General features: G+C 46.4%; 1 protein-coding gene and 1 non-coding gene across 2 annotated transcripts; one reads left to right on the forward strand and one right to left on the reverse strand.

Moving 5' to 3' along the window:
- The first annotated feature begins 1890 nt into the window (after window positions 1-1890).
- ARHGEF15 (Rho guanine nucleotide exchange factor 15) lies at window positions 1891-23808 on the forward strand. The gene is made up of 15 exons (XM_061589710.1): window positions 1891-2352; window positions 4134-5009; window positions 7014-7074; window positions 8121-8176; window positions 8723-8955; window positions 10510-10670; window positions 11755-11907; window positions 12637-12766; window positions 14224-14298; window positions 15132-15224; window positions 17192-17346; window positions 18058-18222; window positions 19000-19085; window positions 20982-21086; window positions 21994-23808. Exons 1-15 carry the CDS (start codon window positions 1935-1937, stop codon window positions 22179-22181), a joined length of 2955 nt encoding a protein of 984 aa, XP_061445694.1. The 5' UTR covers window positions 1891-1934; the 3' UTR covers window positions 22182-23808.
- On the reverse strand, window positions 13112-13230 carry LOC133368109 (5S ribosomal RNA). Its single transcript, XR_009758586.1, has one exon. It is a non-coding gene; the product is annotated as a 5S ribosomal RNA (ribosomal RNA).
- Window positions 23809-24009: the final 201 nt, after the last annotated feature.

Genomic DNA, 24009 nt, shown 5'->3' on the forward strand with positions numbered 1-24009 from the left:
GTGATTATAGATTGTTTCTAATGCTGTATTTTAAAGTTGTTGTACCCTGTCCTTGAACCTTTGGGTGAAGGACGGATAATAAATGTTAATCATAATAACAACTTATTATTATGGGCTCCTGTTGGGAGGAAGGGTGGGATATAAATCAAATAATAAATAAATAAATAATATTGTCCTCTAGATGTTGCTGACTACAGCATCCATCAGCCCCTGCAAGTGTGACCAGTGGTCGGGAATGATGAAAGTTGTATTCCAGCAACAATTGGAGGACATAGAATCATAGAATAGTAGAGTTGGAAGGGGCCTATAAGGCCATCGAGTCCAACCCCCTGCTCAATGCAGGAATCCAAATCAAAGCATTCCCGACAGATGGCTGTCCAGCTGCCTCTTGAATGCCTCCAGTGTTGGAGAGCCCACGGCCTCTCTAGGTAATTGGTTCCATTGTTGTATGGCTCTAACACTTAGGAAGTTTTTCCTGATGTCCCGTCGAAATCTGGCTTCGTGCAACTTGAGCCCATTATTCCATGTCCTGCACTCTGGGATGATCGAGAAGAGATCCCGGCCCTCCTCTATGTGACAACCTTTCATGTACTTGAAGAGTGCTATCATATCTCCCCTCAGTCTTCTCTTCTGCAGGCTAAACATGCCCAGTTCTTTCAGTCTCTCCTTATAGGGCTTTGTTTCCAGTCCACTGATCATCTTTGTTGCCCTTCTCTGAACCCGTTACATGATCTTTGCTACCTCTAGTGTACACAGTACTGAGTTAAAACCCTAGAGAACTGCTGCCAGTGAGTATCAACAATATTGAGCTAGATGTAGCAATGATCTGAATTGGTATAAGGCAGCTTCCTATGTTCTTATGCCTATGACCAGTTTTTGCCAGCGGGACATTTGGAGATGGGGACAGTAGACCAGTATCTCCCCACCCCACCCCAATATTCCCTAAGAGGTCCAAAGCACAACTGCTTCCTCCAGCTTGATAAGCTTCAACTTGATTTGTGCTCACGCGGAATAATGCGAGATCCTGAGGTGGTATAATGGACTGCTAGTTAAAAAGACAAATAATTGGGTGTTAGAATGAATTAAACCAGAACTTATCACTAGAAGCTAAAATGATGAAACTGAGGTTGTACATAATGAGAAGACATGATTCACTAGAAAAGACAGTAATGCTGGGGAAAACAGGAGTAAAAAAAGAGGAAGACCAAACAAGAGATGGATTGATTCCATAAAGGAAACCACAGAGCTGAACTTACAAGGTCTGAACAGGGTAGTTCATGACAGATCCTATTGGAGGTTGCAAATTCATAGGGTCGCCATAAGTTGTGATCCACTTGAAGGCATATAACAACAAAAAGTTAAAATTGCAAGTGAAGTGGGATACCATTTTTTAAAAATTCTTCCCCATTTTAAAACAAAACCAACACTGTCTGCAAAGAAAATACTTTGTGCATCCTCTGGAACCCTCCCCAGGCCTCACCCCTTGCTGGCTTTGCATTCTCCTTGAGTGTTTTTGTCTGGCAGAAATGTGTCCTTGAATTCTCATAATGCCTCTTGATGGCCTGGTTGGGAGAGGGGTATGTGACTGTGTATAGAAACTTGCCTACTGCTCGAAGGTAAAATTCACATCTCGGCCTAACCTACCTCACAGGGTTGTTGTAAGGATAATCTTAGAAGTGGGAGAGCAATATTTGAGCTCCTTAGAGGAAAGGTGGTATATAAATGTAATAATATTAATAATTAAATTGGTTGCTCAGCTTGTTTGCCTCTGGCCCTGCCCACCACTGGCATGTGCCCCCCGAAAGAATGTCCAGAAGGGAATGTGGCCCTTAGGCCTTAAGGGTTCTGCTAACAGTGTCTGCATCTCTCTTTCTTCCCTTAGGAAATGAAGTCATGATGGCGGTGGCGCTGCGAATGACCCTCTCTCTGTGAAGATGTCCGCCATGGACCCCCTGCCTCCGGCAACTCCTCCGACCCAGAAGCCCACCCGCATCATCAAACCTCGCCCGCCCACCAGGCCGCGGCCGTATCTGCCCCCCAGGCCAGACTCTGCCAGGCTGAGCCGTGGCCTGACTCCACCTTTGCCCCTGGAGGGCTCCATGGCCGAGACGGTCAGCGACGGGTGCTCCAGGGTGACTGAGCCCCCTTGCAGCCACCAGTGGCAGCTCCACAAGCTGCAGAACTCTGGTGCCGTTCGTAAGATCGTGGTGCGCTTCGACCACGCGGGCCTGGAGAAAGAAGAGGGTGGGAAGCCCGTTCAGCCTGCTCTGAACTGCATCCCAGCCCCTGTCACAGTCACTGAGAATGGAGAAGAGAAGATGGCAGAAGAAAAAGAGGCTCAGGCGCTGTTGGGTGAGTGACGTGGGCTGCAAGGATAGGTGGCTTCCTTCCCTGTTCCCATCTTTGGCGAATTGCTGGCTCTTCTGGCCTTCGGTTGCTTTGAGGACCCCTGTGTATCCTGAACTGGAATCTCTGCACTAAGTGATGCTGAATCGTCTTGCTGCTTGTATAAATTATGCAAACAAAGCATGTCAAAAGGTTACGGTAAAGAGATGCATCTCCGGCAAATGATGAAATCTACAGAAGGAAGGTGCCAGGGGAGGGAATTTCACAGCTTAGGGGCTGCGGAGAATGCCCTTTCCCAGGGCACCCCACAAACCTCTGAGGGTGGTGGAACTACCAAGAGGCCCCCCTCTGATCAAAAGGTTCTGTAGTGAAGGAGGTGGTCTTTCATATATTTGAAGCTGAAGTTGTATAGTGCTTTAAATACTAATGTGAGCACATAACATGAATTGGGTCTGGAAACGAACTGACAAGGCGTGCAGCTATTCTAGAACATGGGTTAAGTTCCTCCCCCTTGCATAGCTCCACCTACCTCCAGCTTCAGGCATTCTGCTAGATGTTGGCTGCATACATCTGAGCAGGGCCGGTTCTAAAGGGCAGCCAGGTTGGGCACTGGCCCGAGGGCCCCGGAACTACAGGAGCCCCTGAGGGGCCCTCCACTCCCGTTCTGCAATCCGTGCCCCCCCCAGGCCCCCCACTTACCTGTCAGCCGGCTTTTTAGCATTGCCCTTAATGAAGATGGTGGCTGCAGCTTCCCTAAGGTACTGAAGCCGCTGCCGCCATCTTAGTTGATGGCAGAGATGTGCCATCAACAAAGATGGTGGCGGAGGCTTCATTCCCCTTAGGGAAACCACGGCCGCCATCTTCATTAAGGGTAATGGTAAAGACTAGACAAGTAGTGGGGCCATGGGGGGCACGTGGGGGGCGTACGCGCACGCACACCCACCCACGCACACCCACCCACCCACCGGGGGGCCAGGGCAAGCTGATGCCCAAGGGTCCCCGCATGCCTGGAGTCGGCCCTGCTTCTGAGCATGGCATTGTAGCAAAAGCTGCCATTTTTACTACTTAAACAAAAGCTATAACTCTGTCAAGGATTCAGCATCCCTTTAAATACAAGATCCCTTATATACCCAGTCAAATACTTTGCTCTGCAAGTTAGAGCCTCCTGCGGATATCATTTTATCAGGAGATCTGTTCTGAACAACATAGGAAGTGCACCTTTAGTGCTTTGGCACCTCCCCTTTGGAATTCCCTCCCCTTAAATATTAGACAGGGGCCATCTCTGTTATCTTTTTGGCAGCTACTGAAAACCTTCCTCTTTCAACAAGCTACGTCTGTGTTGGAATTGCTTTTTAAGATGTTTTTAAAGCTTTTTTTTTTTAAAGATTTTTTAAAGGTATTTTGTTTTAATATGGTTTTAAAGATGTTTTAATATATTTTAATCTGTTTTTATGATGTTTTATAGCGTTTTTAGAGTTTTTGTTTGCCGCCCTGGACTCCTAACTGGGAGGAAGGGTGGGATATAAATTGTTGTTGTTGTTGTTGTTAATAATAATAATAATAATAATAATAATAATAATAATAATAATAATAATAATTTGTGAAATACACAGGTCCCCTGTTCCTAACCCTGTTCCCCTATCTTGCCTTTACTGTATCTCGAAGGCGCAGTGCAGATGATAGCAATATCTTAAACAGTATCCCCTTGCACAGCAGATCTCTGTCTATCTTATACAAGTTCTCCAGTGTTCCTTTTCTCTCCCCCCCCCCCGCTTTCATTTCCACAGAAACTGGTGAGGACACCCAGTCATCTGTATCATGTGCGGTGGAGCAGAACGGTGTAGAATTGCCAGCTTCCTGCCCCTCAGGCTGTCCCTGCATTTGCCATCAGCAGCGGCCAGGCATGGTCTTGGCGTGGGTTCCAGCACATTCTCAGCAGGCTGAACAGAATGACTGTGAGGAAGGGCCCACCTCGGACCTCTCATCCTCTGCGGACGAGGGAGGACCACTCTTCCAACACCTCCTGGTGCTCAACGCCCCACCTGCAGGCAACTCCTCAGTTGCCTCCGGCAGACCCCCTAAATCCCGCCGTTCCTCCCGGAGCAAGAAGCCCCCTGACCCGCCACCCTCGGCCAACGGACATCCCGAAGGAGGCGTGGTGCTGACAGGGTACCGTTCCACTGCTGAGCCTCTTCCGCTGCGCTGCCCTCCTTTGATGCCAAAGCCGCCCCGCCGCAGCAAAGGGGGGTCCTCTTTCTCTTTGGATAGTGAGGTTATGCCCCCTGCCATCCCACCCAAGGCCCCAATGAAACCTCCTCGCAGCTCCATGATCCCTTTGTCTTTTTCCCGCCGGAGTTCCCTGCAGTACCCGCTTGAGATGAACCAAGTTCAAGGAGACACGTCCCCCGTCTCTGCAGGGGAAGGGCTCCTCTTGCCGCCACCGTCCATGCCACCGCCGCCACCACCCACCTTCCAGATGCAGCCACCCCTCTCCCTTCCTCAGAGCCAGTCTCCCCTGCTTTCTTCCTGCCAGTTGCCTGCAACCATGACTCCTCCTCCCCCATCCCAGCCACCGCCTCCGCTGCCTCAGGGCCTGCCCCCTCCGCCAACTCAGCCACCACCACCCTTGGAGAGCCTGCCCTTGGGTGAAGGCCCATGCCAAGGTAATTACTGTACAGCTTGAGGGAACGACATACTTGGAGGGAAGGTGTGGGAAGGGCAAGAAGGGTGTGAGAGGTTTATGAGGCTGAGGTTTATGAGGCTGAGGTTTTTTAAACTGGTGGAGCGCTTTCCACTAAAAAGGTCCTGAAGCAATTAACCATCAGTTAAAAGATACAATGATAAATTACAAAATGTTACAAATAAAAATAGATTGAAGAGTATAATAGAATGTCATTGGTGCTGCCCGAATGCCCAGGAAAATAAAAACATATTTGCCTGGTGCTAAATGTTGACAAGGTTGGTGCCAGGTGGGTCTCCCTGGGGAGAGCATTCTGTAAATGAGGGTAAGAAGCATTGTGGTGTAGTGGTTAGAGTGTTCGTCTGGGACCTGAGGTGGGGAGGGGCTGGATTCACATCCCCACTCATCCGTGAAGCTCACTGGGTGAACATGGGCCATTCAATTGTCTCTTGGCCTATCCTACCTCACAGGGTTGTTGTGAGGACAAAATGACAAGGTGGAGAACCATGTACGCCATCTTGACATCTTTGGAAGAAAGGCAGGATATAATGTGACATTAAATAAAAATAAATTGCAGTGTCACCCAGTGGATTATTCTTCTGGTTCTTCTGGTTCTGACATAGTGTAGCAGCGGTTTTTGAAACTTAGGAAGCGAAGATTTTTAGTGTGTTCCCTTCTATTGCCCAACACAAAACAAAGTGGCTTGGCTCGCTTGTTGAACTGACTGGTTCTTTTTATGTCACAGTTGCTAGGAAAAGCCAGGCACTCACTTCTTAGGCCCCTCCAGGCTTCTTCTATTGTGCATTCATAATGATTTGTGCTCATAATGAGATTGGGGCAGATATTCTTGATCCAACTTTCAATACTGTTTGCAACTTCGAATGTTTCCAGGTAGACATACTGCTGCAGTGCATGCCCCATAACTTCCTGCTGAAATCCTGTAACTTTTTATAGTACAAATGTTCTAGGTTGTATTTTTCTTCCGCTTTTGTGATGCTGTAGCGCAAGAGTGCCTCTTGTTGTTATGTGCCTTCAAGTCGATTATGACTTATGGCGACCCTATGAATCAGTGACTTCCAAGAGCATCTGTCATGAACCACCCTGTTCAGATCTTGTAAGTTCAGGTCTGTGGCTTCCTTTAGGGAATCAATCCATCTCTTGTTTGGCCTTCCTCTTTTTCTACTCCCTTCTGTTTTTCCCAGCATTATTGCCTTTTCTAGTGAATCCTGTCTTCTCATTACGTGTCCAAAGTATGATAACCTCAGTTTCATCATTTTAGCTTCTAGTGATAGTTCTGGTTTAATTTGTTCTAACACCCAATTATTTGTTTTTTCGCAGTCCATGGTATACGCAAAGCTCTCCTCCAACACCACATTTCAAATGAGTTGAGTGTTCTCTTAACTGCTTTTTTCACTGTCCAACTTTCACATCCGTACATAGAGATCAGGAATACCAAATCCTGACTTTAGTGTTCAGTGATACATCTTTGCATTTGAGGGCCTTTTCTACTTCTCTCATCATAGCTGCCCTCCCCAGTCCTAGCCTTCTTCTGATTCCTTGACTGTTGTCTCTACTGATGGCAATAATGCAGTAACATTGGGGAAGCATGGCAGAGCAAGTAATAAAGCAGAACGATGTGTGGACATTGGCCTGATACAACAGGCTCTTCTTATGCTCTTATGTGGACAGTCTAGAATAAATCCACCACTAACAGACTGTTATTGTGTAAGTGACACGTTGCAGAATACAACCGCAAAACACATACATGCACACACCAGTCTGGAGGGACCCTTAACATGTAGTGCTGTGGTGATCCTTGGGTCTTTCCCAGACATATTTACCTTTAAAACAAAAGCAAAAAACCCCGCAGACATACTTGCCTTTTTTTAAAAAAAAAAAAAGGACCGTCCTAGTCCGCACTCACATACCGGTATCTCCACCCATTTACCAAGCTTCACTAACTCTGCAAAACTTGCTCTTTCCCCAGGTGGCTGTGAAAATGAGTGCTCAGCTCCAGGCGACTCTGATGCAGTGACTCCAAATGACAGGTGTGTTGGCCTTCCTCCTCATGTCCACAAAATCCTGAATGAAAAGTGTCAGGGTGTGTGCAAAAGAGGATGCTGGGCTGGATCAAGGAATAGTGAGGTATGGTTACCCAGAAGGCAAAGTTCTAGGTGATTCACAGTAGATAGGAACATAGGAAGCCGCCTTATCCTGAGCCAGACATTTATCCTGAGTCAGCTTGCCCCACATTTTAGGAGGTGCCGCCTTCAGGAGCAGAGCGTGAACCTCGAGAGAGCTGCCACCTAAACAAAGTGAAGCTTTTGTTTTAGTCACTGCAGAGCTGGCTGAATCACTCCAGGTTTCTAGGACATAGCCCAGATTTCAGGAGGGTGGAGGGCCTGTTGGCATTGATTGAAGAATGGGGTCGGGATGTCGTCTTGGGAGAATTGTCCCTGTCGAATGAGGAGGCTGGACTTAAGGGTGCTATTAAAACACACACGGAGAGAAATTCTTATGAATTCTGTTTGCAGGAAAGGCGCCTCAGCTGACTCTGTCTGCACAGAGGATCTCTGAGCATGCCTAAACTTCATGACAAAGCTGTCTTATACTGAGACAGACCATCTAGCTTAGTATTGTCTATGCTGACAGGTGGTGGCTCTCTATGGTTTCATACGGGGGACACTCTCAGCCCTTTCTAGAGATGCTGGGAATTGAACCGGATACATTCTGCCTGCAAAACAAGCTCTGCTACTGGGCTACAGCCCCTCCCTAAGATTGGCAGGCCTTTGACTCCCAATTCTTTAACAACAGCAAGAACAAAAATAAGTCTTCTTCAGCTTTGTTGAAATTAAGAGCTTGAAGGAAGACGTGGAGCGTTTCTTTTTTGTGTGTGTGAAAACTCACATTTCTGGAACTGAAAATAAATTCTCGGGCTGAGAATGTGCTTGGAGGGGACCTGTTTCTTAATTCCAAGTGTACGTCTTTTGCATCTGACTACAAATAGTGAATCTTGGGATTCTAGGGGGGGAAAGCCCCCAACGTCACTTAGGATCTGTTACTGTTTAATTTTTCTGCCTCTCCTTTATTGCAGAAGCTGCTCAGTGCTATCCCCTAAGGGTCCTGACTGGGGGCTTTGCCTACAGGATGGTAAGTGGGTGCAGGAAAAGATCTAAGGACTGAGAACAGTGACTGTTCCATTTCATGAACTGGTGTTTATTTGGGTCTGTAGTTCTCTAAACCAGAGCCTAGTCTCCGTCTCTCTCTCTCTCTCTCTCTGGGCCTTTTTATTGTGCATGATGATTTGTTCTCATTAGGAGGGCAGTTAAACACAGTCTTGCTTCTAATACTGTTTGCCGCTCCAAAGGTTTTGGGGCAGACATACTGCTTGGTTTCCAATTGGTATGTCCCGTAACGTTCTGCAGAAATCCTGTAACTTTACATATCACAAATGTTCTGGTTTATTTTTTGTTCCGCTTCTGTTGTGCTATTGTGGAAGAGCGCCCTCCAGATAGCAGTAGTATGGTAACATTGGGAAAGCGCTGCAGAACAACTAATAAAGTGGAATAACATGTGGACGGCCCAGCGTAAATCCACTAACTATTATTGCTTCAATTAATACACTTGCAAAGAAATACCAGTCTGAAGGGGCTCCATCTCTCCTTTTGAAAGACATTCCATCTCTTCCTTCTGCAGAGCCCCTGTACCAGACATATCGCCAGGCCGTCATCTCCAAGGAGATCAAACGGCAAACGGTTCCTCGCAACAGCAGTTTCAGCAGCTCTGACTACGGGGCCCCTTCCCCTGGTGAAGGGCCAGCTGGACCTCGCGGTCCCATCCCACACAGCACGCTTTGGCAGGAGCTGCCTGCTGTGCGAGAGAGCGGCCTTCTGGGAAACATAAGCCCCGAAGAGAGGAAGATGCAGGAGGTGGGTTAAGCAATGTCTCGGGCAGAGTGGTGCAGTGGCCTGTTGTAGTTCTGCCACCCCAAGATCCTGTAATTGGTGATAGCCAGAGATTGAATCTGAGAGCTTACAGGCATGCAAAGCACCTGCTGTGCCACTGAGCTACAGCTTCTGATTAAATCTGTAGTTTTTAAAAATCATTTTTATGTATTCAATTGTTTTAACTGTTTTTATATATGTAACTATTTTATATTTATTATTATTATATTGTAAATTGCTTTGGGATATCCCATGGTTAGTGATTCATAAATAAAATTGATAATGATGATAATAAAAAAAAATTTAAGTGGCCAAATGTAGAATTTTTTGGGCCCAGAACGCTTTGAGAATCATTAGGTTTGTAAAGTGGGATGCAAATCAGTGGACAAGCTCACCTTAAAGCTCCTTTTTTAATGAGATCATTTTAAACTAGACGATTTGGGGGTTATTTGGCTGTGGCTTGTACTCAGCTTTTGAATGAGTGTTTTGTGAATTGTGTTGTTTTTGTGTTGGTTTCTTAAATAGCAATAACTCATTCCGAACGAGGTAACAGAATAATTTCATATGAGATTGTTGGGTCTCTTTTTAAATGAATAACATACTGATCAGAACGAGCATCTAAAAAGCATGAACTGATTTTCTGCTGGGACAAACAGATTTCATACTTTAGATGGGGAAGCTGATTGGGGTCTGAACTGGCCCGTTGTGGGAGATAAATTGGCTTTTCCTAAAGTGGCAGTTTTTATGGCTCTTGATAATTAAAAAAAATGGAAATGGACTGCCTTCAAGTTGATCCCGACTTCTGGCGAATATGAATAGGGTTTTCATGGTAAACGGTATTCAGACGTGGTTTCCCATTGCCTTCCTCTGAGGCTGAGAGGCAGTGACTAGCCAAAGGTCACCCAGTGAGCTTGATAGCTGTGTGGAGATATGAACCCTGGTCTCTCAGGTCGTATCCAACACCTTAACCACTACACCACGCTGCCTCTTCTTGATAATTAAGGAAAAATAAATGGAATGGTTGGTATTAGCAGCCTTTTGTCATACAACACATAGTGGCCTGGTTTGCACATCATGTTATGCCAAACTTAGTATGAATGCACAGTCTCCTGGAGAGGAGATCATTTCCAATTCTCTCCTCTCAGGACATTTTACTTCTGTGCCATGGTGAGCTAATCCGTAGTTTGGGTTAGTGTATCATCTGAACGCATGCTGTGGTTTATCTCTTTCCAGACTAACCATGAGCTGCAACCAAGTTTTGTCGTCTGGTTTATGGCTCATGATTTGTCCAGGAGAGCTAAGCCTAAAGTCCAGCGTTTGGACAACATGCTAAGCGAAACTGTTGCTTAGCTCAGCACGGCATAGCAGCAAAACAACTGGGAAGGAGTGAAGCGGCCACAATCTCCAGCATGCTTGCATGTTCATGCGAAGCCACGATTTGGCTTAGTGCTACACGTGAACCAGACTGTGATGTTGGGTTCCGCCCATCTCATCCCACCGATGCCCCTTTTCCGTTGTTCTTGCTTCCTCTGTGTCCAGAGCCTTTTCGAGGTGGTGACCTCCGAGGCCTCCTACCTGCGTTCCCTGTCTCTGCTGATCGAGCACTTTATGGAGTCCCGGGATCTGGCAGCCACCATCCTTCTGCGTGAGCACCGGATCCTCTTCTCCAACATCCGCAAAGTCAAGGAGGTCAGCGAAAGGTCAGCTCTGCCTCTTCCCCTTCCTCTGACCCCCTTTTTCCCTGTCACCCAGAGGCTGTCCTGAAAAATAAAAGCTGATCTATGGTTAAGTAGGAAAACAGGAATCTGCCTTATACCAAGTCAGGCCATCAATCCGTTACTCTGGCTGGCAGCAGCTCTCCAGGGTTTCAGACAGGGAGCACATTCTTAGCCCTACCTGGAGGTGCTGCGGGTTGAACCTGGGCCCTTCTGCATGCCAAGCAGGTGCTCTAGCACTGAGCTGTAGCCCCTTCCTCAAGTAAATTCCAGCCTCCTAATTGGCATTAAGGGCTGATCTACCCTGTCAGAAGAATCGGATGCTACAGCCCTCCTAAGAATGTGGCTGTTTCATGTAAATCCTCTGAACATGGATATCTGCCCTTAACATGCATATTGGACAATAGGCTAGACACCTAGGGTGCTCATGTTCATCAAGGGGTCATCTGCAGATTCAGAAGAATCAACAAGGCTATAAAATAGATCCCTTATCTCAGTCTGCATGTACTGGAATTGTGTTTTTTTTTAAGATTTTTTTTTTTAATTGTGCTTTATAATTTATTTGCTGCCCTGGGCTCCCTTTGGGAGGAAGGGCAGGATATAAATGTTGTTATTGTTATCATTATCGCTATCACTATCCACATCACGTGCTACCTGCAGGACCATACCATATGATTCTTCTGAATATGTAGATCAGCTCTAATTAACTAACTAGCAGGGGCCTCTGAAATAATGCCATCTTGTGGATGGAAGTGGATGGCGTAGGACCACAAACCTGAATTCCCCCCTGTGAAGGAACATTCTCTCTCCATATAGAAAACTAGCTCTCCTCATTAGAAATATAGGAAGCTGTCATATACTGAGTAAGACAGTTGGTCCATCTGACTCCGTATTGTCTACGCTGATTAGCAGTGGTTGTCCAAACTGGAGACATTCCCAGCCCTACCTGGAGATGCTGGGGATTGACCCTGAGGACCTTCTGCATGCAAACCTGAAGCTCTGCCCTTCCTCACTTCTTGTAAGTGCCTCAAATGTAGCCATTTATGATGCCGGTCATTTCTCTTGGCAGGTTTTTGCAGGACCTTGAAGGGCGCCTGGCTGAAAGCCTGCAGATCTCGGATGTCTGTGACATTGTAGAGGAACATGCCCAGCAGAACTTCTCGGTCTACATTGACTACGTGCGCAACCAACTATACCAAGAGAAGACCTACAGCAGCCTCATGTTAGTGAGAGAAAGAAAGAAAGCAAACCAACCTGTTGGACAGACTCCTGATGGTTCAGAGGGCCTTTGGTGGGGAGAGGGAGAACAGTAGTAAGATGGTTCGTGCTCTGTTAGGTCTACAATCTAAAAGGCACGGCATACAAGGGGAAAGGGAAGTGGAGGGAGGAGGAAAAAAGCAAACTCAAGCACCAGTTCTTAAAAGTTACATTTTGAATAATGAACAGCTGGGATGGAAACAATTTAGGTAGCCTGACAGATTGGCTGCTGCCAGGTGTCAGTTGTGGGAGAGTCAAAAGCAGCTGGGATCTCAGTAAAGGCAATGGATCAGTCCTGTTTCTGTTCTCTGCCTCTGCTCTGCAGCCTGACGGAACGGCTGCCACGTGTGTGTTCATAGGAAGTTGCCTCAAACCGAGTCATATTATTGGTCCATCTAGCTCAATATTGTCTACTCTGACTGGATCTGGAAATGAACCAGTGACGTTGGTACAGAATAAGTTTTATATGTTCTAATCACTTCCCTCTCAAGTTACTGGGCAGCTGCATTTTCTACCAGCAGAAGCCTCTGAGTCATCTTCAAAGGCAGACCTACATGGAGTTGGCTGCTGCCGTCCAGATGTAACCTGGGCGTGTATAACTGCGGCAAGGTCCATTTTTTCCCTAGGTAGTGTTGCAGCCAGAATTTGGAATCCTACTTCCTGATCCAACCCTGCTTCCTCTCTTCCTACTCAGGGAGAAGAACCCCCAGTTCGCCATAGTTGTGACGCGGCTCCAGGAGCTCCCGCAGTGCCACCGACTCCCCTTTATGTCCTTCTTGCTGCTTCCTTTCCAGAGGATCACCCGGATCAAGATGCTCATAGAGGTGAAGCTCTGGCTTTGTTGCTGCAAGACTCCTGTGTTCTGTCTAGGACATCTGAGGAAAGGAGTGAGGTTTAAACCAATTGAGAGGGGGGCAGGTGTTCTTTATGCCTTGGCTCTTGGGCCACATCCACTCTCCCTCTCTCCCCACCCCATCCATCCGTCCATCCATCCATATCTATTTAATGTCCTGCCCTTCCTTCCAGAAGGCACCCAGGGCAGCAAACAAAAACACTAAAAACACTTCGTTGTTTTCGTTATATGCCTTCAAGTTGATCACAACTTATGGTGACCCTATGAATCTTTTTCGGATATATTTGTAGAGGTGGATTACCATGGCCTTCCTCTAAGCCTACGGCACCCGGTATTCCCAGGCGGTCTCCCATCCAAGTACTAACCAGGCCTGACTCTGCTTAGCTTCCGAGATCAGACGAGATCGGGCATGTTCAGTGTGGTATGGCTGTAGGTAAAAAAACCAACAACAAACACCACTTTAAAATATCTTAAAAACATATCTTTAAAACGTGAAAACAAAACATCTTTTAAAAAAACCATCTTAGCACAAAATATCTTAAAAATACAGTATCTTTAAAAAAAATATAGCTTTACCAACATTTTAAAATGAGTTACTGCATAGACGTAGACTGGGATAAGGCTTGTTGAAAGAGCTTTACATTTAAAGCACTGTTATACCACCTAAAAACAGTCACAGCTTCCCCCAAATAATTCTGGTACCTGTAGCTTTCGTTAAGGGTGCTGAGAGTTGTTAGGAGACCCCTATTCCCCTCACAGAGCTACAGTTCTCAGAGTGGTTTAACAATCACTCCTCCTTTCCAGGGAACTCTGGGAATTGTAGCTGTATGAGGAGAATAGAGCAACTCTCGGCACCTTTAACAAACAGCACTTTCCCAGAATTCTTTGGTGGAAGCCAGGACTGTTTGATAGTGCACACTGTGGATGTGGCCTTGGTATGGAGCAGGATCCAGTGGGCTGGGAGCACAAATTGAGTTTTACCATCTGTATCTCAGAGGTCTAATGCAGTGTGCTTAAACTGTTCTGGGGAACCTAGGTGTGTGTTTGTGTCCATGTCCTATGCTGGGGAGTTTTCCCTCAGTGAGAAAATTGGCAGATAAGCTTCTTTGAAAGGCAGCTGTTTGCTGTTCACCATCTTCCCCTGCAATATGCAGCTGCAGGGAGGGTGCTGAGAGTTTTCTAAAACACACTCAGCACAAGGCTCCAATGAAGCCCAACAGAGCTGGCTTGGCACCTTGTGCAAATGAAATATGGCTTCCCAGAATCCTCTGCAACACGCTGAGGTTCCATGGCTGACAGGTCAGTTGTGGGCAAAGGTTTTACTTCCGTGGAACTAGCAAACTGTAAAAAATGAATTGTCCTAGCGCATAAGAGGGTGCAACTAAAGCTCCTTCCTCCTTCTCCTCTAACTTCACTTGTATCTCCTAGAATATCCTGCGCCGAACAGACGAAGGATCATTGCGAGAACAGAATGCCATGAAAGCCTTGTCCTCTGTTTCCAAGGTGAGGCCAAAAGTGATAAAGTGAACATAGGACGAGATCTTAGACTGGGTCAGACCGTCAGTCCGACTAGCCTGCTATTGTCTACACCAACTGGCAGCAGCAGTGGTGGCTAGTGGCTCCTTGCCCGTGAGGCTGTGGAAGCTGCTCCGGGTTTTAGTCCAAGCTTTTAAGTAGCTGCCCAAGTTGCTGGACAGATCCTTGAAAATGTGGACTATAACTCAGAGTGGATTCCACTACCCCGTTGACGTGGAGCCACTAGCTGCCACTCACAGCAGCTCTACAAGGTCTTCTCCAGTCTTGCTGTGTGACATTGTTTTGAGTGGAAATGCTGGGGACTGAATCTGGGAAATTCTGCATCCAAAGCATGTGCTGTGCCATTGAGCTGTGGCCTTTTCAGTAGTACAACAATGCTTAATATCACTCCATCTAATAGTCACCTCGGTGAGTGCCAATGGCCATGTAGCCAAAATGGCGTCATGTCGAAAGAAGAGAAATGTATTGGCATGCTTGGGGGAATCCCAAGGTTTGCAGAAGTACAAAAATAAATTTAGAGGCGCTGGGGGGGGGGAAGGAACCTGGGAGAAACCCAGATCACCCCAGTGAGGATTGGACATGCTCACTGGCCCTGGGGGAATAGAAAGGAGTATCCTGGAAAGGACATGACTGGCTAGGACCCTGAACTGGGGCATTCCACACTGTTGCATTTTGCTGCAGATCCCCCCTGCGTATTTTTAATACAGCATGTTTCCTAAGTGTTCTCTTTGGGGCAGATCATCAATCTGATCTAACCCCAAGTAACTGACTCTCCTCTTTGTCTCCAATCCCTGACAAAGATAATAGAAGAATGTAACTCTGAGGTGGGCCGCATGCGTCACATGGAGGAGCTGATCCACATCGCCAGCAAGATCGAGTTTGACAAGCTTAAGGTCAGCACCACAGGAAGCTGTCTTAGACAGGATCATAGAATAGTAGAGTTGGAAGGGGCCTAGAAGGCCATCCAGTCCAGCCCCTCAGACCAGTGGTCCATCTAGCTCAGTGTTGTCCGCACTGACTGGCAGTGGCTCTCCGTGGTTTAAGACAGGACTCTCTCCCAGCCCTATCTGGAGATGCTGCGGGTTGAACCTGGGACATTCTGCATGCAGAGCAAGTGCTCTGCTACTGAGCTACGGCCCTTCCCTTGGAGGACACATTCAGCATCGCACCTTCTCTGGACTTGCTCCCATTTGCCCCAATGCCCTCTGCAGATTCAGCTGCCTAACGAGCTGAATTAAAACATTCCTCTGCCTCTCCTGCCTTGTGACTTGTGCTAGGCAGTATAATGGATAGTGCATTACATGTTCAAGAGTTAACCAGGATATTATTTTCCTCTTTTTCCTCTGCCTCTCCTTTACAATTGTGTCTACACGTTAGTCAACCGTTAGAAATAAGAAGTCCCAAGGGTTGCTGAGTTGCCCACATAGTTAGGGTACTGGACTAGGATCTGGGAGACCCAGGTTCAAATCGCCACTCAGCTGTGAAGCTCACAGGGTGACCTCAGGTCCAGGCTACCTCACACAGTTGTGGTGGTGGTGAGGAGAACCATGTGCTTGAGCTTGCTGGAGGAAAGGTCTGATATAAATTTATTTATTTATTAATTCTATAAATAATAATAATAATGCTGCAAAATACATGCAGTCAGTAGAGTTGGCACACTGATCAGTAGACCAGTGAAATATTACCAGATGACCGCCTATTGTTTGAGCTTGGCCAAATATTGTGAAATATACCCTGAAGCCATGATGTCAATTTTGCTTCACAAAATAATCTGCTGCCTATTTATTTAGCAGAACTGCCTCTAAAAAAACCGAGGCTTTTTAATTCTCCATTAATTTCTTTCTGATTCTAATTTCATTGTTTTTTGGCTTTGTAATTCAAGGTTTACCTGTTTGTTCCAGGATTACAGCCAAAAAACAAAAAACCACCCCCCTCTGTTCACTCACAGTTATGGAAACCTTACTTCCCGTTGTTTAGAGAAAATTAAAAAATAATTTCATTGTTTCAGAAAAACAGTTAACTAATTTGTTTCTGTAGTTAGCATAAGCATCAAACCTGTTAACGATTGAAGTACCCTTGCTGTTGACCGGACAAAGTTAATGGATTATAAAAAATGTGTGGATTAGAACAAAGTGAATCCTTTGGATTTTACGTTCCTTCGGATTTGTTCGATAAAATTATTGGTTCAAAAAAAGTACCAAAATGGGGAAACAGGACGGAACAGGCTCATGAATGCAGAACTGACACGAACAGGAAATAGACTGATCCATCACACTAGTTAAATGTCCCTGGAATATGGCCAACTAGGTAGTTGCTGTTAGTTGGCCTTCTATGGCTTGCCCAGCCTGTCTCCTTCCTGGTTTTTTTTGTACATGACTAGAGCATTGCATACTCTATATTTGTCTGCATGAATGATACAGAGCAGGCTGCTTTGCAGGTAGATTTTTGTGGTGCACCTTGTGCATTGTTAGAATCTTCCTATGATGATAAGAAGACCTCAGTTGGATCAGGCCAAACACCTATATCTAGTCCAGCATCCTGTTTTCCTGTATCGGTCGGGCAGATGCCTATGGGAAGTCTACAAGCAGGACATAAACTCAGTTGCCCTCTTCTGCTGTCCTTCCCCTGCAACTGGTATTTCACGCTGCCTCTAATCCTGGAGGTAGAATACAGCTGTTGTGATTAGTGATGCATCCTCCACAAATGTGTCTAATCCCCTTTTAAAAGCCATCTAGGTTAGCTGCCTGGATTGCAAAAGCTACTGTTTTGTGGACCTCTAGGAAGACCATCTTTCCTCACAGTAAGAGACCTGCCTCTGGGTCTCCTTTCCAAATTCTTCCTCGATTTCTCTTTGATTCAGGCAGTTCCTATCATCTCCCAGAGCCGGCAATTGCTGAAGCAGGGTGAGCTGTTGGAGGTGGTGCACCGGGGCACCATCTTTGGCACCAAGCCCAAGCTGGTTCCCATCTACTTGTTCCTCTTCAATGATCTGCTGCTCATCACCCAGCGCAAGAGGTGAGCCGGGATATAGGAAGCTGCCTTAACGCTAATCGTCGGTCCATCTAGTTCAGTATTGTCTACACTGGCTGGCAGTGGCTCTCCAGGGTTTCAGACAAGAAACTTCCTCAGCCCTCCCTGGAGATGCCATCAGAGATCGAACCTGGAACCTTCTGCATGCAAAGCAGGTGTTCTGCCACTGAGCTACAGCCCTTCCCTAAAGTAGAGAATGGTGCTAACTGGCTGGAATTTCTTCTGCTGTACACAGGGTGGTTAAGTGTTAACCAGACAAATGGATTTGGCCCAGAGACAAAATAGTGGTGTGTCTGTGTTGGATAGGGGTCAATATGGGGAACAGGGGGTAGTAAAAAGTGGGTGCCATTCGTGGGGCAGAGAGTCTTGCAGCCTGTGATTATGCAAGCTTTAAAAGACTGGATCAGCTACACCATTTCTGAGCCTGTTGCTTTATTCTTAAGGACTAGAAACTTTTAAAATAATAATGAGAGTGGAGATTGTCTAAGTGCTGACAGCTGCAAATTTCTGTCCTTGCGTGGTGTGAATGTAAACGTACACATGCCATCCTGTTTATATCAGAGGAATGGGAGCCTTTGGGGGTTTTTTAGATTTATGTCTTCGAGGAAAAGGGGCATATTATCTACACATCCAAGCCTAGCAGCCCCTTTGCTGTAGAATTTATTCTCTGATTCACCTGTACCCTTTTCTCTCCAGTTCAGAACGCTTTGTGGTGCTGGATTACGCTCATCGCTCACTAGTCCAGGCCCAGGGTTGTGGGGAATCCTCCACAAGCCACAGTGCAGAGAACAGCTTCTACCTGACACTGCTGGAGAACCACCAAGGACGGAGTAGTGACCGACTCTGCCGCGCTCCAACACAGTGAGTGACTGAGGTTGGGATGGGAGTGGAATTAGGGTAGAAAATGACAGATATCCAATGGCCTGGTTTGTACATAACGTTAAGCTACGGTTTATTCAGTGATGATTTATTAAACCATGGCTTAGCATTATGCATGAACCTTGCCCAGGGGCTTAACTATGGTTTGTTTACTGCCAACAAACCACAAACTGAAAGCCATGGTTTGTTGTTGGCTTACAACCTTGGTTTATTTTAATTATGTGTGTGTGTGTGACAGAGAAGGGAGGTGTTTTTCCCCTCTCTGCTTTTTAGTGGGGGGAGGGCATCTGGATCTTCGACAGGCAGAATCTGTTGGTGAGTACAATGCCTAGCCAAGCTCTGACCAGGACAAATGAAAGAAAACAGTTGATGCAATACAGAATTAACTTGTAGAACTTGTTGCTGCAAGGTATGGTAGCCTAGATAGCTTTTGGTAAAGGATGAGAAAATTCATGGAGGTTGGGTCTGCCAATGGCTGTTTGTCATGATGTCTTAAAGAAAAAGAGGATGCTGTCATGTCCAGAGGCAGAATCCCTCTCAAGTAACAGTTGCCGGGTGTCAAACAGAGAATGGGCCTTTGGATTATATTCTGCTTGTACACCTTTCAGGGCCATCTGGATAGCTGCTCTTTTGAAATGGACTGGTCCAGCAAGGCAATTCTTCAAAATGTTCTTAACTGGACTGCCGTTCCCTTGTCTTGCCCAGAACCAGCCAACCATTGCAAAGGACACCTTTCATGGATTTGCTTCTTGGTTTCAGGTCAGATATGCACCGCTGGATGGGTGCGTTTCCTCGACATGAATCCCAACTTAATGGCAAACAGGAAACCATCTACGAGGACTGGGGTGAGACACTTTGCTTTCTTTCCCCCACCTCATCCCCTCCAATCAACTCTGTTGATACTAGTACTGCCAGCAGAATTTATGTATTTGGTTTATTATTGCATCTGTGTCTCCCACCTTTCCTCCCGGAAGCTCAAGGTAGCATACATAGTTCTCTCCCCCCCCCCATTTTATCCTTGCAAGAACCCTGTGAGGTAGGTTAGGCTGAAACTGCTTAAGGTCACCCAGGGAGCAAGGATGGCTGAGCAAGGATTTGAACTCTGGTCTCCCAGGTCTTAGTCTGACACTCTGATCTCATTCACACCATACATTTAAAGCACTATCGTACCACTTTAAACAGTTGTGGCTTCTCCCAAAGAATTCTGGGAAGTGTGGTTAGTTAAGGGTGCTGAGGTTTGTTAAGAGAGGCTTCCGTTCCCTTCACAGAGCTACCTTTCACAGAGTGGTTTAACAATTGCTCCTTCTTCCCAAGGAACTCTGGGAATTGTAGCTCTCTGAGGAGAATATAACAACTCTCAGCACCCTTAACAAATGTCACTTTCCAGGATTCTTTCAACTGAGCCATGACTTTAAAGTGGAATATCTGTGCTTTAAATGTATGGTGTGAATGTGATCTCTAACTGCTACATCACACTGGCTCTTGGCACCATGCACTTGGCATCCTCTTTCTTTGTCCATCTAAATTGCAAGTTTACCCTCTGATCCCAGATGTTTTAGGGGGGTGTTTGTGCTTCCTTGACTGGTGAAGGAAACAGTCCCTTTTCTGAAGAATGAACTTGCCAAAGCATCTCCCATCCCTTAAAGGAAAAATAAGATGAAATTAAAAGCAGCCATGCCTTGGATGGGGATAGGGGGTGGGATTTGAATCAAGATGGTGGTGCTGGGAGTTGGGGGTTAAGATTAACTTGCTCTCATGCATGCTGATTTGTTTGCTTGCTTGTTTATACATTTATACCATAAGTTCGTTAAAATATCAAAGCGGGTTACCACTATTACATAAAACCACATACAAATTTACAGTTGCAGATCAGCAGCTATTACAGAAAATGTTTTTCTTAACTGTCTGCATAAGCCTGGCAATGTAAGCTTTATGATAATGCCCTGTAATGTAAATGGCCCCCAGCTCAGAGCTGCTGTTCCTTTACATTCCTGGTAACAGGTAAGTTTTCCTGAACAAGATAAGCAGCAACTTTGGGGGCGTGCAAAGGTGGGGGCAGTTGCTCCCCAAACGATCCGTAATCCCCAGATTCCCAACTTTAATTTAAAAAATAAAATTAAGTTTCTAGCATTTGCAGAATCTGTGATATAAGACAAAATACAATAGGCACTATATTCATTTTGTGTGGGTGAGAAACTTAGACCACGCTCACACCATACATTTATTCCACTATTATTCCACTTTAAACGGTCATGGCTTCTCCCAAAGACTCCTGGGAAGGGTAGTTAGTGAAGGGTGCTGAAAGTTGTTAGGAGGTCCCTATTCCCCTCATGGAGCTACAATTCTCAGAGTTTTCTGGGAAGAGGGGCCTGACTGTTAAACCACTCATAGCTCTATGAGGGGAATAGGGGTCTCCTAGCAACTGTCATCGCCGTTCACATACTACTCTTCCCAAGATTTTTTGGGAGAAACCATGATGGTTTAAAGTGGAATGATAGTGGAATTAATATATGGTGTGAATGTGGCCTAGCCTGCTCTCCCCTTTCAGTGTTTACTTTGCCTCTCTCTGGAAACATTCCTGCATATGTCTTTGTGTGTGAGAATTACACTGGGAAGACACTACTTCCTCCGCTGCTACAGGTCCAATTATAGGAAGACAATTTTCACTATTTATAGAGGCCTCTTCACTCCCTGGCCGAATGACTCTCATTTTTCTCTCTCTCTCCCTGTTCCCTTAACAGACTGCCCTCAGGTGCAGTGCGTCGAGGCCTACGCTGCTGCCCAGGCTGATGAACTGAGCCTAGAGCCCACAGACATTGTCAACGTGCTATGCAAAACCAACGAGGGTAAGTAAGTGTGTGTTTGTGCGTTTTTAATCGTGAAGTGTGCAGAGTTACTGAACAATGCTGCAAAAGTGATGGTTAAAACCGTCACCTCCCTGTTTCTCTCTGACATCTGAGGTATTCAGCACCAGAGGTATGCGATGTTTTAACATGGAGGTAGTTAAACTATGGAATTCGCTCCCACAAGATGGCTTTAAAATAGGATTAGACAAATTCATGGAGGAGGATGCTATCAGTGGCTACTATTTGTAACACCATGCTCCCACCCAGAGATACCTTTTATTTTTCTTGCTCCCACGGTACTATTTCCTTTCTTTTTAACATCCAATCTGAGGAAGAGTTCTGTGTAACCTTAGAAACTTGCATGCCACATTGTGAAAACTGGTTAGCCCTAATAACAGTTTTCTTACTGGCTTGCTTTCCACATCACAGTAAGTCAGAGTATGGATTACATTACTGTGTGAACATGCTGGTTCTCAGAGAGGAGCTCGCACCCACTTCATACCTCCCTTGAATTTTTAAGGTCAGCACGGCATGGCAGCTAAGCCAAGGTTTGGTTTAATGTGTCATCTGAAATCCAGGGTCATGGTTAATTTATACCAGGCTGTTTTACTGTTTAATATATATGCTTTAAATTGATGTTCAGAGGCAGTTTATGTCAATACTAGGCGCTGAGGGCAAACAATCAGGGAAGACTATCACTTTCATGTTCCTTTGTGAGTTTCCCTGGGGCATCTCTTGGAAACTGAACAGTGGACTTAAACGGTCTGAACCAGGAGAGCTGCGTTTGTGTTGTGGAATAATTTTTTTTTTTAAACCCACTGCCTGAGAACCCCCAATGACTTTGAAATTGGGGAAGGGGCACAACGTGAGATGCTGATGAGTCTTCCCTTTTTTCCCCCTATTGTAGGCTGGTATGAGGGCGTCCGGCTAGCTGATGGCAAGAAGGGCTGGTTCCCCTCGCGCTACGTGCAGGAGATCACGAATGAACACGTGAGGCGGCGCAACCTCCGCGAGCGCTATCGGGTCCTGCAGGCTGCCCGACAACTCCAGCTGACGCGCACGAGCCACATGAAGAGCAAGTACAGTTCGGCCTGAGTCAGCGGGTGCAGAGCTGTGGAGTGACCGATGGAAGCACTGGAGACACCAGCCTGCATACGTTTTACCTCGCTGCTGGACTCAAGCAGTGATCTGCTTCTGCTCTGCTGGGTGCAGGAGAAACACTGCTATGGGGGGGCACCAAAGATGGCAGCGGTAGATGGCAGTTGCAATTTGATGGAAGGCCACTAGAGGGGAGCACACCTGCACAAAGGTCCTCGTTGGACATAGACTGTAATGCCATAAATTGGCAACTGGAGGCATCAGAAGCACACCACCAAACATGTCTTCTTTGCTTGTTGTTTGCCACAAGCAGACGATTATTTCTAACTCCATTGCACTGTGCACAGAGCTGTTTATGGTTGTGGAACTCGTCCTAACTCCTCAACTACTGGAGCTCACTACGCAGGAGTAATGACAATCCAATTCTTCAGTGAGAGGGAGGTATGAGTTGGGTGGACCATCTCCACCAATGCTGCTTGGGGGAGGCCAGGTCACCCCCACTTGTGACATTACCAGGCTAGGGGTACAGAGGCAGATGATTCAGGGGCACCAGCTTTTTTTAGTGCAGAAGGTTTTCCCCCCCTTACCTCCTCCTCCTGCATTCGGAGGGTTGAATATACATACTCAGTAAGCCTGGATCCTTTTTTACACGCAGAGGAGGAGCAGACAGGTGGAGACACCCCCCCCCCTTTGCAGATGCCCCTGAGTAATGTGGGGGGTGAGTGCTCCAATTAAAGGCAGGGTTTTAGTCTAATTCTTCCCGTCCCTGATCAGGTGTCTGAATACAGCACCTTCTTTGCAAGTAAACCTGAACAGTAGCGGAGTATGCATGCATGCCCGGCCCTCCTTCACATGCAGAAGATTGTCAGCTTGTTCTAAGTGTGTGTAAACCAACCTAGAACCTGGCATGGCACCAATCAAACTGCTTGGGCCAAAACCTTTGCGGGCCTGATGCTGTTTGTGGCCTAGCTGTTTCCTGTCCCTGGCTCTGAAGGGTGTCCTGACTACTGCACGTATGTGTGTGCACCGTGCCCTTTACTACCAAGCCTTGTTAGGAAACCGGGATTTGTGGTTTTGCAAGTGAAGGGAACCCACTTCTGCAGTGGTGCCATCAGTCTCTGCTAGTATTGCACAGAGACTGCTCCAAGGGTTCCTCAGGGTCCTCTCTACCTCAGTGAGTATGATCCTTTCCAACAAGTGCCCCCTCCTCTTCTTTAGCCCTTGCAGGGGATTGGGGCCTACTGCCTCAGTCCAGTATTCAGGCCTCGGTCGTTCATTTCTTTCCCTCCGGCGCTGGCGTCTGATCTGCTGCCTTCCAATGCATTTCCCCGCCGCCACCACCACCGTTAGCCTGCCTGGATTTCCCAATTGTTTTTGCATCCAAGGAAATCTTTCCTGTTTCCATCCTGGAATTGTGGCCAAAGACCAGCTTGTATTTATTAAATATGACTGCCTCCTGACTCCTTTCTTGGAGGAGATTTCTGCACCCACCTGCTCTGGTAGCATCAGGAGGTGTGGAGGAAAAGATGTTTAACTTATTCTGTACCATATTTGCCTGCACTGTTGTCTTTTTTTGTTTTGTTTGTGTTTTTCTATCAGAACTGCCTTTTTTTTTTAATGAAGATGATGGAAAAGATATGGTGTGGAGGTGCTTGTTTTCTACCTGCAAAGGCCTCTCTGGCTTTAGCAGGTGCCTGTAAATTGATGGTTATGTAATCACTTTCTGCTGTGTCCAAGCTATGAGAGAGCTAGCTGTCTTAGGCAGCCCCAAAATATCTACCACCAGTGGATCTTCTAGGCCTCTAGGCTTGCTGTTTTCAAAACT

The sequence above is a fragment of the Rhineura floridana genome, chromosome 11 (genome assembly GCF_030035675.1).
Source record: "Rhineura floridana isolate rRhiFlo1 chromosome 11, rRhiFlo1.hap2, whole genome shotgun sequence".
Taxonomy (NCBI): domain Eukaryota; kingdom Metazoa; phylum Chordata; class Lepidosauria; order Squamata; family Rhineuridae; genus Rhineura; species Rhineura floridana.

Bases quoted from the DNA above. Each gene is read 5' to 3' on its own strand.
- ARHGEF15 (XM_061589710.1), top strand. From the start codon at position 1,935: ATGTCCGCCATGGACCCCCTGCCTCCGGCAACTCCTCCGACCCAGAAG. The intron at 12,767-14,223 runs GTGAAGCTCTGG...TGTATCTCCTAG, and splicing joins GGATCAAGATGCTCATAGAG to AATATCCTGCGCCGAACAGA. The intron at 19,086-20,981 runs GTGAGACACTTT...TTCCCTTAACAG, and splicing joins AACCATCTACGAGGACTGGG to ACTGCCCTCAGGTGCAGTGC.